The sequence below is a fragment of the Lissotriton helveticus genome, chromosome 9 (assembly GCF_964261635.1).
Source record: "Lissotriton helveticus chromosome 9, aLisHel1.1, whole genome shotgun sequence".
Taxonomy (NCBI): Eukaryota; Metazoa; Chordata; class Amphibia; order Caudata; family Salamandridae; genus Lissotriton; species Lissotriton helveticus.
Window position 1 is genome coordinate 558,370,216 of NC_136070.1, and position 15,786 is coordinate 558,386,001.

A 15,786-nucleotide genomic window follows, 5' to 3' on the forward strand; every position below is an offset into this window, starting at 1 on the left:
ATACAAGTTCACTCCAACAGGGTGGTGCTGCGCACTAACCCTAAATTTCTTCCTAAGGTAGTTTCACAGTTCCATGTCAATCAGACTATTGAACTGCCTGTGTTCTTTCAAAATCCAGAGACTGTGGCTGAACGAATGCTCCACACTCTTGACGTTAAACGAGCTTTGATGTACTACATTGATAGGACAAAAGATTTTAGGAAGACGAAACAACTCTTTGTTGCCTTTTCTGCCCAACACAAAGGCAACCCCATTTCCAAAGCTGGTATAGACAGGTGGATCGTTAAGTGTATTCAAATTTGCTATCAGAAGGCTAAGCGCACTTTAACGATCCCCCGAGAGCCCACTCCACCCGCAAGTTGGGGGCCTCCATGGCTTTCCTTGGTAATATCTTTTTGGAAGACATTTGTAGAGCAGCCACATGGTCTACCCCACACACATTTACTAAACACTACTGTGTAGATGTGCACTCCAAGCAGCAAGCAGCTGTAGGGCAGGCTGTTCTAAAAACACTTTTTCAAACGTCTGCAGCTGGCACAGGCGGCCGCCGATAATGGAGGGACTGCTATATATATTCTATGCTATGCTATAGATATGAATTCAGCAGCCCACATGCCTCGAACTGAATATGCTACTTACCAGTATGCATCTGTTCTTGGCATGAAGAGCTGCTGACATTCATATCGCCCGCCCTCCTCCCCGGCGCCTGTAGCGGCTGCAGAATTTACACTTACTCTTAGCATGGCCATCGCTCACACTGTTACACTCCATCTTCGCCACAATGGCTAAAAACAATCTGGGGATGGAGTCGATGCCCATGCGCACTCTAGTCCAGGGGAGGAGCCACCTATCTCGTGATACTTCGAAGACTCTTCCAGGACAACAATGTGCAATCATCCAGACCCAACACTAGGCGGCGATCTATGCTATAGATATGAATGTCAGCAGCCCTACATGCCAAGAACAGATGCATACTGGTAAGTAGCATATTCATCGTCTTAACCTGCACAGCAGGGTCTTTAGGTTTTTCAGTAATTTTCTTCTCTGCTACTGTTGCTACAGCAGGAGATTTCGGTATTATCGATTGCCCTGTAGCCACTCTTGTTACCTTTGAAACCACAGATTTATTTGTGGGCAGTTTGTTTCCCCCTTACTTTAATATCCCCGATGTTAATGGATCTTTCTTTTTGGAAACACTAACTAACTCGACAAATTTTTTTTCAATACGTAACAAACTAGTTTCTAAAGGAGAGAGGTAAGATTTAATTAGCTCTCCCACTCTTATTAGAAATTGGTTATCTACCCCTCGTTCGATCTCATTTTCTTTTTCATTTTCACCCCCTACTGGGATAGTCAAAACATCAATTGTTGTATTTCCCAGTGGCTCATTGGTGGCAGGATTTAATGACTTTTTGTTTCTATTTTCCCCCTTCTTCTGTACAATGTTATTTAAGTTTTTTCCCTGGTGCTTAACTGGCTCATGTGTCTTTTTTGCCCTTTTGTTTTTCTGTTGATTCCTTCTTTTCTTGACAGCCCCCTCCCTCTTTCCTCTCAGCTGTCTTGTTACCTCTGGTGTAGTATGTAATGGTAAGTCTGGGGTTTTTTCCAGCTCTAGGCTAATTTGAGAGTCTGATAGGCATACCAATGCCGATACCGATAGGTCCACCACGTTTGGTAGGCTATGCACAGCAGCACTAACCTCTATTAAGGTGGATTTTCTAGTTTGGTCAGGAGTTTTTTTTTCAGAGGAAGGTGGGTAAATTAATGGTCATATAGGGAGAACACATTCAGGTGAAATGATGTGAGTAAATTATGAAAAACTGCTAGATTTAGCGTGCCCCATGAAGCTTTTTGGTTTGTGGAGTCTCTGTGAAAAAGTGTTTACTTATAGAGTGGCAGTTTGTTTTCAAATACTTTCCTAAGTAATCAAGATTGAGATCTGGTGGTGTCTGTGGTATTACCTTTCATTGTGGTATTTCAAATGTAATTGTTTAAAGATATTAAGATAAAGTTTGTTAACACTTTCGGCTTCCGGTCGGTTGTTGATGAAGTTGAAAAAGAAGACCATATGTAGAACATAAGGAATCCCATAGCATAAAAGGTAGATTGAAACCAACAATTGAATAACTAACAACTGTGCAAGCTGATAAGGCTGTGTTACAAAGTGGTGCTGTGGATTTGGTAATTAATTGGAACAGTAGGGTAAAACGTAATATAGTTATTAAGAAATAACTTGAGTTGCTATTGGCACCTAGGAAAGTCATTCTTTGCCCAATAAATATTGTGAATTCAGAGAATGGTAGCTTGTTCTTTGGGCTGATAATATGTCAGCTGCTTAGCAGACATGTGCAGGAGATAGACTGGCATGACATACATGCTGCGCTGAGGAGCTGGACTATGATTTTCTGGGGCACATGCAGTTTACCCAACTAGGAGAGTGTGTTCAAATGCAAGGGCCATGCAGGGTGTATGTTATTAAGTCTTTATTTGGCTTGTACTGCTACTTTTGTCACAGGTACCATGTCCCCTCTAGAAAACAACTTAAGTGTAGGATGACTTCCTTTGAGGTCTCTGTTGGAAGATAGATAATTGCCGGTTTCGTTTTCTCAAGACCAAAATACTTTCACAGTGGCCATTTCAGTATTTTGCAATCTTGGTAAGTTGTTTCTGCATAAAAGGACAATCGAGTTTGTCATCTCCTGGCTAGGCGATCATTGAGAAAAAGTGTGTTACTGCAAACCAGAACAGGCATCGGCAAAGCCAGTAGCTCTCGCCTATTGGCTTGGTCAAAGTCTTTTAGACATGTTGGACAGAAGACGGCTGCTGTGCCGCAGGGCTGAAAGTTCCAAATAAAAAAGCGCTATAACGCAGCCAGCATGAGATACAGGGATCGTTTGTTTTTTTTTGTTGTTTTTTTTAATATGGGATTTTTTTTTTCTTCACATAAAAAAGTTTACAGGAACTGGTGACAATCACACCTTGTCCGCAAACGTAAACCTACAAGAAATGAAAATATACATTTCTCCAGTACTCAAACTTTCATAGATTCACATGCTTAAATCATTTCCCGTCTTCGAAGTGGTAGAACCACGGTACCATAATAAAGCAGTATACATCATTGCCATAGGCAATAATGGCAATGAACAGTCACTTCAATAGCTTATCTATGTCCTTTTTTTTTTTTAGAAAAAGACCAAATTTGAACTCCAACCAATCAGGCGACAGCACGCTGTAGAATACTCCCAAGAGATGCTGAACTCAGATTTTCTACCGCACGTCTTGTGAAGGGAGTCTCCCTGAGCTCTATTCAGATTTTTCTTCTCTAGAGCCTGAGCTGCTTATTACAAAAAGCGTTTTTAGAGTAACATTGGGGTATAAACATCAAACTAGTTTGTGAGATGAACCCCATACCAAGACTAATATTTCAGTAGTAATATTCTACATTTGTAACTCATGAGAAATCTTTCTTGGAAATAATTACAATGTGGGTTTTTTCCAATCATAGGGTGCCAATAAAGAACGTAATACAGGGCTATTATTTAAAAAAAATCTATGGGTGGGTAAAATATTTCGTTCTGTGAGCGGAATTGGTGGAAGGCGGAGTTCCGGACAAATTCCACCAATCGCCACGTGGCAGAATTTGTTGCGAATCCAGAATGGTAAGTTGACAAGCACAAGTGAGATTTGGTGTCCCGTAGTGAAATTTCGATCACTGAGAGGACATTTGGTGAGTTTTTTTTTAGAATGGGTGGTTGCGACCGTTCACGGTCAGAAGGCTACTACTCAAGTTTAAAATCTACTAAAATCTACTTGAGCTGCAGCAAAATAAACTTGAGTAGTTTCATCCTCTGGCGCACAGCATGGTGGCATTCACACCTTTTTTCCTGCATTAAATCACAGCACGAATTGCCTATTTTCAACCGTTGGCAGAACTCCGCAGAAGCTCGCAGAGTTTTTATGTAATATAGTAAATTTATCTAACAACAACTTCCATTGTGGTAGTGTGCTGCCTAATAAGATGCTTTTATATATATTATATTTTATGTTCCGTTAGTAAATGTATATTTTATTTATAACCTGCTGAAGCTTATCATGTGCTTAATGGTCTACATTGTAGGCTCAGACGGTGAAAGAAGTGTTTGCCCGACAGCTAATGCAGATCAGTGGAGTGAGTGGAGAGAAGGCGGCAGCTATCTTGGAGAAGTACAGCACACTTGCAAGGTATGGCTTAACACAACTTCTTCGAAGCTAAGCTCTCTTTTCAGTGCACACTATTGCAATAAACACAGGCTAAACTGGTAACTTTAGTTGGGAAATCATAAGTGTAGGCATTACCTTGCTGTAATATGGTAGAAAGCATCCATCCCTTTCTCATACTAAGCCAGTGCAGCGTAGGCATGTGCGTGAACTGTCGACCACAGGGATCCACTTGAAGCTTTAAAATATATCTCCCCAAGAAGATGCTATGAGAGCTCCTAAAGTGTATTTATGTTGTGCTTTTACCAAGCCAATCCCCGCCAAAGCGAGGCTAGAACTGTTACGCTTTAGTACTCCACTTTGGTTCAGCTTGTTTTCTGTGTGTATTCATTATGACATTAGCAAGTCACCACAAGAGAAATTGAGTTGATTGATTTTTGTCCCAGGTCCTATCCTTTTAGGTAAACCACCTTTCAGTCTTCAACAGCAGTATGCCTTAACATTGGTGTTTGGGAAAACTGTGTGTAAGTAATAAAATTGACCCAAAAATATGCAAGATTGTTATAGCTGCATTATTCTACTTAAGAAGTTGTATCGAAACTGGGAGCAGGGCCTGGCCAGTGGAGATGCAGAGTAGGTTCATGGCCTGTTGCACTGGAATCAGAGTATTGCCCAGGTTCATACCTTTCATCCAGTGCCTGATCACCTGGGCCAAAGGCTCTGTGCAGTGGGTTCAGGGGCAAGCGGAATGAGCACATGGTGTAGCTTAAGGTCATGTGCAGTGGGCTTGTGGACATGATAGTTGGAAGCAAGGCTTTGCTAGAAAGCACACCACCCCACACACGCATTGTCGCTTTCGGGTTATGAGGACTAGGTGAAGAGTGTGGCAGAAGATAAGGCCTTGCACCAAAGAGCCAGAGTGCATGGCCAAAAGCTGTAAGCAGTGGGCTTGGGGCATGTGACTAGGCAAATTGTGTTACCGAATCACCTTCCTGCCTTCAGAATCTGCTGCACATTGCCAAGTTTGGGGGCTGCATGGGTATATATTTAAAAAATCTTTCAAACTTACTAATAGAACTGTAATTAAGGTTAAAATAAGGTTTTGTTGTAAACAGTTGGATGGCACAACCAAATTATAATATGTTGACCTGATATACTGTCTACAGCACACAACCTTAATGCTATGCCGCCTCTGCCATTAGCATCAAATGAGGGTCTCTCACTTTACAAATCACATCTTACAGGCACTTGTACTGCATGTCCTTTTTACAGTGATCTTTTACAGATAATTGCATTGATACACATCTCTAACTTTCTTAGCATTGCAGGGTTATTATTTTGTGACAAGCTGCACATCTTATATTTCCTTGCAGTAAAACTATAGTGAAGATAGTGGTAAATGTAGAAATTATTTTATTATGTATATAGCGCATTCATAACTAAAAGAGGTTCATGGTGCTGATGCATTTACACAGTTCCATAAGATCGAAACCCAGGAACGAATACCAAAAATGCCAATAACAATATTAATAATAAAAAGAATTAAACAGTATGAATGAATAAATAATAACTAAGGTAACCGTTGAATATGTCTAGTATAACCGCATTATGGCCTTTATGTAATTGGCGATGAGCCTCTCTTGGGACTTTGTATTATCTCTACTTAATGCAACAAGCAGAGGCTGCAAAAAGGCACTATTTGTGTTTAACATGCAAATAGTGCACCAGACAAAAGTCACTCCTAGAGATCTCCATTCATTGAAGCAGATCCCTCGATGCTTCCCTGGAACCAACATTTGCTACTGAGGAGGAAAAATAGCATTCTCTCATTTTAGCCACTGGTCGAAAATGTTTGTTAATAGAATTCATGTGATGCTCAGTAATTCATTGGGCCTATCTGATGGAGTGAGTGCCATTGAATCCGCATTGGTGCCATTTGTACTGAGTATTTTTAGATTTTCCATTCTTTTTGATCTTGATATTTGCTTGCTAGAAAATGCCTGCAAGCGAAATACCTGATATAAAAAAAAAATGTAAGTCATTTATGGTTTGTCTACTTAGTGATTCTAAGACCATTGACACATATTTGCTTTTGTTTGTCAATTACAATTTTTTTGCATGATGAAAAACGTTTGGAAGCTACTTTCTGCTTCTTCGCCATCCATCACGGGCTCCTTCCTAACTGTGAAACAGAAAAGCTGTAAAATATTGTACATCTGATAATAAGAAAATCTTGCATTAAAATGTATCTGATGTTGCCTGTTTTTAATCAAACTAATCTTTGTGCAAAATAATGATACACTGTGTACTATTGGTTTCTTGCTTTCTCCAGTCTCCTGGATGCTTACAAGGCCTGCAAAACATCTGAGGAACGAGAAAAGCTCTTGTCTAACATCAAGTGTGGAAAACTACAGAGGTTTGTGACGTCACACTATTCAGGTTTGAAACGAAGGCTTGGGTAGGAGAACCCTTAATTGCATCTTCATCCTTCATGTACAAGAGAGTTCGAGGCATGTGGGCTGCTGAATTCATATCTATAGCATAGATCGCCGCCTAGTGTTGGGTCCGGATGATTGCACATTGTTGTCCTGGAAGAGTCTTCGAAGTATCACGAGATAGGTGGCTCCTCCCCTGGACTACAGTGCGCATGGGCATCGACTCCATCCTCAGATTGTTTTTTTCCGCCATTGGGTTCGGATGTAATTTCGTTATCTCCAGTTCGGAATCAACATAAACTTTTTCGAGGCCAGAAGGCCTTTTTCGGTGCCCGGTTCTGTCCCGACTTAGTTCGAGTCGGATATCCAGGGAGTCGTGTGACTCTTCGGTGATCGAGGCCCAGTCGACGCAGCAAGACTTTCGACGGCATGGAACGGAGTCCGTTCAAAAACTGTCCCGTGTGTGGATCTAAGTATCCCCACATTGACGTCCACCCAGTGTGCAACAAGTGCCTGTCGCCGGACCACGACGAAGCCAACTGTATGGCTTGTTCCAGGTTTCTTTCAAAGAAGACGCTTCGGCGCGTGGCGCGCCTCGAGCCCCGGCGGTCGGCCCCGGCACCGGTGGACATCTTCGACGACGAAGAAGCAGACGAACAAGAGGTTCAGATGCAGATTTCACCTCCAACGGTGGACATCGAATGCGACTACGAAGCGGATGTCGAAGGCCAAGACGTAGAAGAAGTTGTCGACGAGGTAGGAGACGACAATGAGGCCTATGGGGCCATGGAAGATAGCTCTGAGGAAGAGCTATGCCCCATTCGAACAATTACAAAGGCTCAGGTCGAGGGATCGCCACACGGCCTTACCCAAGACCTTATACCAGCATCCACGGCCCCGCCTTCCGGCCCGGCTACGGACGCTTCGGCGGAGCCGCCATTGTCGAAACCGAAAGTGAAACCATCGGTGCCGACAAAAACAAAAGTGATTGAGACGCCATCGAAACCGAAGACGTCTGCTCCTCCGTCGACACCCTCGTCTTCCGACGTGTCGGGGCACTCGAAGCCCAAGAAAACCATCGACCCGGTCAAGTCGGGCAAAGGCGGCGTGCCGAAAATGGTCAAGGACGTAGAGCACAAGTCCCAAAAGGGCGTCGAGTCGGAGTCAAGCAAGAACGTCGAGCCGAAGTCCAAAAAGGGCGTCGAGCCGAAGTCAAGCAAGGGCGTCGAGCCGAAGACTGGGACCCCGAAGCCAGTAGTCCAGGCCGCCGATCCGAAACCGTCGGCGTCGACGGCTACTGCCACGGAAAGAGATCGTAGCGACCCTAAGAAGGATGCTCCTACGCCTCAGACGGAAAAGCCAAGGTCATCGACGCTCGAGTCTTCCCATGTTGGTGGACCGAGGTCGGCTGTCGGGTCGACAAAAGCATCCGCTTCCTTTACGAAGCAGGTCTCGGACTCCCTCAAACGAATTAGGGACAAGGCTTCAACGGCGGAACCAAAGACAACTTCCACCCCGAAGCACTCTGTTCCGACGCCAAAGACTTCGACGCGATCCTCTTCACGTTGCCGCCGAAGGTGGCGCCGAAGGCCTTCGCACCACGATCGGTGCCCAAGGACTCTGTGGTGTCGAAGCCGACTCACCCGGCTGGGAGCTTGAAGCATCGTCCGCCCTTACTAGAGGAGCAGTCGGAGCATTTCATCGATGCCGACACCGGAAAGCTTACACTTTACAAAAGAAAAATCACAGCATCGCAGCCTTTGGAGTCATACACAATTCCTCTAAAGCGCAAAAGGCCTGCTTCAGAATCACCAGTCTTGGTCGAACCAATAGTTCCTCAGACTCCAAGAATTGCAACAACCTCACCCACTTATTCTGATGGAGAGGATGCCGGGGAAGAGGACGAGGAATACAATTTTCCTACCAACACAGTACCTGATGAACAACAGGACTCATGGGTTGTGGCAGGTGACCAAGGGGATCAGCACACCGCCCATGACCCTCAGGTGTACAACGTCAAGACCTCTCCCACTGAGGATTCTGCGGCATTTAATGCCTTGATTGAGAGGGCAGCTAAAAACCACGATGTTGAAATGCATGCTGACCCGGTTGAGGTGGACTTCCTCTTTGACACTTTCTCAACTGCTGAAAAGACTGTAAAGACTCTTCCAATGCTGAAGGGGGTCCTTAAGCATGCTGCAGACATTTTTAAGGAACCCACACGGTCAAGGGTAGTCAACCCTAGAATTGAGAAAAAATACAGACCGGCACCTGGCGATCCTACCTACATCAAGGGCCAGTTGCCATTGGACTCTCTGGTAGTTTCTAATGCCCGCAAAAGGGCGAATTCGTAGACCACTGGTAAAGCTCCTCCCCCAGACAAAGAATCTAAAGTACTGGAGGCATCAGGAAAGAGAGTAGCAGCTCAGGCGGCCAATATCTGGCGTATCTCTAACACGCAGGCACTCTTGGCTAGATACGACAGGGCACACTACGACACACTAGAGACCCTGTTGCAGCATCTACCAGACCAATATAAAGAGGCAGGGGAGATGCTTATCCAAGAAGGGAAGCTGATCTCTAACGCTTCCATTAAGTGTGCACTAGATGTTGCGGACACTGCAGCCAGGGCAATTAATACCAGTGTGATGCTGAGATGTCAAGCATGGGGGGAACAATAGGGGTTTGAAAAAAGCAATACCACCTGCTTGATTTCTTTAGCAATGTATCAAGATTTATTCTCTTTTAAATTATTTTTTGCTTTGTTTTTTGTGAGTGCAAGGAGAAGCAAACAGTTTCATATATACAGTAAGTACAAAAAGTGAATATTTCAGACATTCAATCAAACACGTTTCAAACGCGTCGACCACTCTACCCCCGTATTTGGTCCTTATTTGCTGTTCTAAAGATAGATCATCTTTAAGTTTGTTGTGAGAATGACTTTCCCCGTGTAAATACACCTAAAGGATTGAAAAAAACTGCATTATCCCAAGGGATTCTCTCCAATCTATGTTTTGACCAATACGTGGTTCCATTTGGATTTTCTTGTTTCTTTTTGTTCACTGATTATGGTGTTTTATGTATGAATGTTTGTGTATGACTGGACGGCCATGATTGATTGAATGTCTGAAATATTCACTTTTTGTACTTACTGTATATATGAAACTGTTTGCTTCTCCTTGCACTCACAAAAAACAAAGCAAAAAATAATTTAAAAGAGAATAAATCTTGATACATTGCTAAAGAAATCAAGCAGGTGGTATTGCTTTTTTCAAACCCCTATTGTTCCCCCCAGTTTTGTGGACTAACTTTGTCTCAGCATTGGCTCTCGTGTTGTTTTTCTAGTTAATTTGGGCTCAGCCTTGCTGAGTTAGGAGTCAGGACCCTGTTTAGTTGTTTTGAGATGTCAAGCATGGCTTAGGATCTCCGGTTTTAAGCCGGAAATACAGACTACCATCCTTAACCAGCCGGTAAACCCTGACAGATTATTTGGTCCTGAGGTGGATACCACCCTGGAAAAAATAAAGAAGGATACCGAGACTGCCAAGTCCATGGGGGCTCTCCAGTCCCAACAGTTTCGGGGGAGCACTTTTCGTCGCTCAGGCAATAGAGGTGTTTCCAGAGGCCAGATGTCCCAACAAACACAATTCAATAAAGGTGGGGCGCAATCCTCTTACACCAAGCAAAGTAGAGGAGGATACCGGGGCAACAGCACCAAGGGCAGAGGCAGGGGCAACAACAACTCCTGTTCCTCCGCCACCAACAAACAGTGACTCCCTGTCACTGCCCCCCGACCATACACCACCTGTCGGGGGAGACTCCAGCAGTTCCTGCCAGTCTGGAAATCCATCACCACAGACAGGTGGGTCAGGAAACTTATCCAGTTCGGCTATTGTTTGGAGCTAACATCCACTCCACCCAACATACCGCCAAAACACCGTCCTATGTCAACAGCGCATTTGCACTTATTGCAGCAGGAGGTTCTTGTCATGCTGCAAAAAGGCGCAATAGAGCTCGTGCCAATGGAGGAAGAAGGCACAGGGGTGTATTCCCTGTACTTCTTAATCCCAAAGAAGGACGGGTCCCTCAGACCTATTCTGGACCTCAGGCCCCTAAACCAGTACATTCTCTCAGAACACTTCCACATGCTAACACTGCAGCAGGTTCTTCCGTTGCTCAATCAGGGAGACTTCCTCGCAACCTTGGATCTTAAGGATGCTTACTTTCACATTCCACTCCATCCATCTCACAGGAAATACCTCAGATTCACCATTCAGAACCGGCATTATCAATTCAAGGTCCTTCCTTTCGGGGTGACCACAGCCCCCAGAGTGTTCACGAAATGTCTGGCGACAGTGGCTGCGCACCTCAGGAGACAGAACGTCCATGTCTACCCTTATCTGGACGACTGGCTGGTTCAGGCAAAGTCAGCCCAGCAGTGCGCCGCCGACATGTCCCACACCATTCACCTTCTTCACGGTCTGGGCTTCTCACTGAACTATCCGAAGTCGCACCTTCAGCCAGCCCATGTGCGGCAGTATCTGGGCGCGACGATAGATACTCTGGCGGCCACTGCTCAGCCAAATTCAGTGAGGATCGACAACATCCAGTCGCTAATCCAAAAGTTCAGACCGCCACACTCACTTCCAGCGAGAGTGTTCATGCAGTTGATAGGCATGATGGCCTCCTGCATCTTCATAGTCCCGCACGCGAGGTTGCATATGGGTCCGCTCCAAGAATGCTTGGCACATCAGTGGACTCAGGCTCAAGGACAGTTGAACGACCTAGTGTTGGTGACCAGTCGGGCATACAACTCTCTGCATTGGTGGAATCCACACAACCTTTGCAAGGTCTGACTGTTCCAAGAGCCTGTGCCACAGATTATCCTGGCGACGGAGGCATCTCTACAGGGATGGGGAGCTCATGTACTCCACTACACGGTGCAGGGACTATGGACGACGCAGCAAAAGAAGATGCACATCAATTATCTAGAACTGATGGCGATCTTCATGGCACTGAAGTCCTTCAAAGTACATCTGTGCAACAAGGTCGTGTTGATCCGGACGGACAACATGACGGCCATGTACTACATCCAAAAGCAGGGAGGTACACACTCTCCACAGTTGTCTCATCTGGCTCAGAGCATGTGGAAGTGGGCCATTCAGAGGAACATCTTCCTCATGGCGGAACACCTCCCGGGCAAGGACAATCAGATGGCGGATCTGCTCAGCAGGTACAGCCACCAGATCCACGAGTGAGAGTTACATCCATCAGTACTCCGCCCGTACTTCCAGCAGTGGGGTCATCCAGAGATAGACCTGTTTGCCACAAGGGAAAACGCAAAATGCCAAAGCTTTGCCGGCAGGTACCCGCACCCACAGTCGCACGGCAATGCGATATGGATGAACTGGTCCGGCAAATTTGCGTACGCTTTTCCCCCAGCACCTCTCATACCGCAGGTGGCACGAAAGCTAAAGCAACACTCGATGACACTCATCCTGGTTGCTCCAACGTGGGCACGCCACCCATGGTACGCCACGTTTCTAGAACTCTCCGTGGTACCGCATCAAAGGCCTGCACCTCACACCCAGGCTCTTGACGCAGAACCATGGCGACATTCAGCATCCAGATCCGCAACAGCTCAATCTGGCGATCTGGCTCCTGAGGTCTTAGAGTTTGGCTACCTTAATCTACCCCCTGAATGCATGGACATCTTCCGGGAGGCAAGAAAGCCCACCACTAGAGCCTGCTATGCAGCAAAATGGAAGCGTTTTGTCATTTACTGTACAGAACATCACATCAACCCACTAGATGCATCCATTCCTAACCTCATCTGTTATTTGTTACATCTTTACAAATGCAATCTAGCATATGCTTCCATTCGGATACACTTATCCGCCATAGCGGCTTATCTCCAAAACAGGCAGCATCTCTCTGTTTTCAGGGTGCCTGCCATTAAAGCCTTCCTAGAACGGCTAAAGCGGGTCATCCCTCCCAGGACCCCACCGGCTCCTGTATGGAACCTCAATGTGGTCCTCACCAGGTTGATGGGCCCACCTTTTGAGCCTCTACATTCATGTGAGATTCAGTTCTTAACATGGAAAGTGGCTTTTCTCATTGCCATTACGTCTCTACGACGTGTTAGTGAGCTACAGGCGCTCACTGTACAAGAGCCATTCATTCAAATTCACTCCCAACAGGGTGGTGCTGCGCACTAACCCTAAATTTCTTCCTAAAGTGGTTTCGCAGTTTCATGTCAATCAGACAATTGAACTGCCCGCGTTCTTTCAAAACCCTGAGACAGTAGCCGAAAGAATGCTCCACACTCTTGATGTCAAACGAGCGTTGATGTACTACATTGATAGGACCAAAGACTTTAGAAAGACACAACAGCTTTTTGTTGCCTTTTCAGCCCAGCACAAAGGCAACCCCATTTCCAAAGCAGGGATAGCCAGGTGGATCGTTAAGTGTATTCAGATTTGCTACCACAATGCTAAGCGCACTTTAACGGTCCCCCCCAGAGCCCACTCCACCCGCAAGTTGGGGGCCTCCATGGCGTTCCTGGGGAATATTCCTTTGGAAGATATTTGTAGAGCAGCCACATGGTCTACACCACATACATTTACTAAACATTACTGTGTAGATGTGCATTCAAAACAGCAGGCAGCTGTAGGACAGGCTGTTCTTAAAACACTTTTTCAGACTTCTGCAGCTGGCACAGGCGGCCGCCGTTAATGGAGGGACTGCTATGTATTCTATGCTATAGATATGAATTCAGCAGCCCACATGCCTCGAACTGAATATGCTACTTACCAGTATGCATCTGTTCTTGGCATGTAGGGCTGCTGACATTCATATCGCCCGCCCTCCTCCCCGGCGCCTGTAGCGGCTGCAGACTTTCTTACATTTACTCTTAGCATGGCCATCGCTTACACTGTTACACTCCATCTTTGCCACAATGGCTAAAAACAATCTGAGGATGGAGTCGATGCCCATGCGCACTGTAGTCCAGGGGAGGAGCCACCTATCTCGCGATACTTCGAAGACTCTTCCAGGACAACAATGTGCAATCATCCGGACCCAACACTAGGCGGCGATCTATGCTATAGATATGAATGTCAGCAGCCCTACATGCCAAGAACAGATGCATACTGGTAAGTAGCATATTCATTATCATGGTCAAACTTCCTGCCAGTATGCACATGTTGTGAGTGAATGGTCTGGAAACTGTGTAGGTAGAGGTAATAGTTGGAGACCAAAACGTGATCCTACTGTGGTCAGGTTACCTTAAGCTGCCTGCACCTCTCCTGTCCCAGTCATGGACGGCACACAACAGAAAAAAGTAAGATGCTGCACACATCTCTCAGAGTGGGGTGTGATTGGCTTTGTATCCGAATTCCCAGGGATTCTTTAAATTCCAATTTTGGGTTAAGACCTTTGCTTTGCCATTCCTAGTCATGAATAGATACATATGGGTGGTAGAAAATATACTCTATGCTCTGTCACCTTAAAAAAAAAAAGTAAATAGGATATAGTTAAAAAAAAATAGGACTTTTTGGGGTAGTCCAAGATTGGTTCTTTATATATAATGGTATTAAGATTGAATCTGAAGCACTAATCATTTCCTGGAGCGCAGGTTGTGGGAGGGGGCAATAGTTGAAGGAAGAGAAACTGATTGATGTTCTCCATCCAAGTCACTCTAAGGGATGAGTCTATAAGAAAACTGGCAGAGCATGTTAACCAGAGGAATTAAGGCATGATATATTTGAAGGCACAATACTGCATCGGATTGGAAAATAAGGCTCACAGGCAGGGAGCATGCACAGTGTTACAAATAAAAGCAAAAATTGTGGTAATGCATGTAGAGCATGCTTCTCCAATGAGTAGGTTGTGAGCTACTGTTAGCCCTACAGCAACCTGTAAATACCTCTTACGTGTGCAGCCCAGCCTACTAAATTAGAAGCTTTTGCTTGGTTAAATTAATATCTGTATGCCAAAATTGAAAAGCATATATTCAAAATGAAAATGTATGTACTTTCATAACTCACCAGCTGATGAATTGAGGAAAGTAGTTGAATATACAACATATATTTAAAGCTGAGTTTCAGTGATAAATTATCCAGCGTCAGGGAGACTTATTACTTATATTATGTATTGCCCAGGTAGAGACCTTCCAAACTGATAAAGCCTTTTACATTAATGCTGGCAACACTGCATAATGCACTGAGGAGAACACTGCTGACAATCTTTCATGGGTTGACCACTAATATAAAATTGTCTTATACAGTCGCTATTAACACCTATAAGTAGCTAGGATTGATTGTTATTAACCATAGATAGCTCTTATTACAGAAAAGGATGAAGACCCTTGGTGTAGATGAATTGCATAAGGAGTAAACAGGATCAAAATGACAAAAGTTGGTGGGCGGTGCAATGGGGTTTTATCTGGCGTTGGGAGGAGTTGTATGTGGTTGTCTATGAGGGAGCAAGTTGTCTTCCTGGGAATATCTACATTTTCACATTGAGTTCGACTGTTGTATTGTATTTATTTTGTGCTTTCTGACAAGACAGTGAATTGCGTACTGGTAGCATCATACACAAAAGGGAGTTATCTGCTTGAAGAATGTTAAGTTGCAATATGCCCTATAAGCGAGTGTTAGGACTGAAAAGTCCTCCGCACGGTAATGGACGTGCGCCCCTGCCCTGATTGCCCCAACTGTTCTGGTGTCTGGATCACTAATGCTGATGTTTGTTGTCACAGGCAAACACGGAGCATGCATGTGTGCCATGACACAGGCCTGTGTCACGATTGCATACTTGTTGCACCAGGAGGGGTGCTCAAAGCACTACCTTCATAGTGGTGAAAGGCTACTTAATGAGTGGTGTGCATGCAGTGGGTGTATGTGTACCTCTGAAAGTTGCAATAGAGGGATAATGCAGTGTGTGCATGTTGAATGCATGTGTCGGGTGTGTGTGCCTGTAAGTAGTACAGTTCATGAAAGATGTGGTTCAGTGTGTGTGTGTGTTAAATGCAAGTGCTGTGTGTATATGGGCCTGTGCATGGCATAGTACATGGAGGGTACAGTGCTATGTAGTCTAGCTAGTGTAAGTACACATGCTTGGGTGCATGTCTGCCTGTGAATGGCACAATTTA

The 15,786-nt window shown here is 45.0% G+C and overlaps 1 protein-coding gene across 1 annotated transcript in view; it reads left to right on the forward strand.

Annotated features, from left to right (window-relative positions):
- MUS81 (MUS81 structure-specific endonuclease subunit) overlaps positions 1 to 15,786 on the forward strand; it is a 321,815-nt gene that overhangs the window by 289,436 nt on the left and 16,593 nt on the right. Inside the window, exons 15-16 of the mRNA XM_078660456.1 lie at positions 4,118 to 4,221; positions 6,530 to 6,613. Of these exons, the coding sequence (XP_078516582.1) occupies positions 4,118 to 4,221; positions 6,530 to 6,613 (188 nt within the window). The remainder of the gene's footprint in view (positions 1 to 4,117; positions 4,222 to 6,529; positions 6,614 to 15,786) is intronic.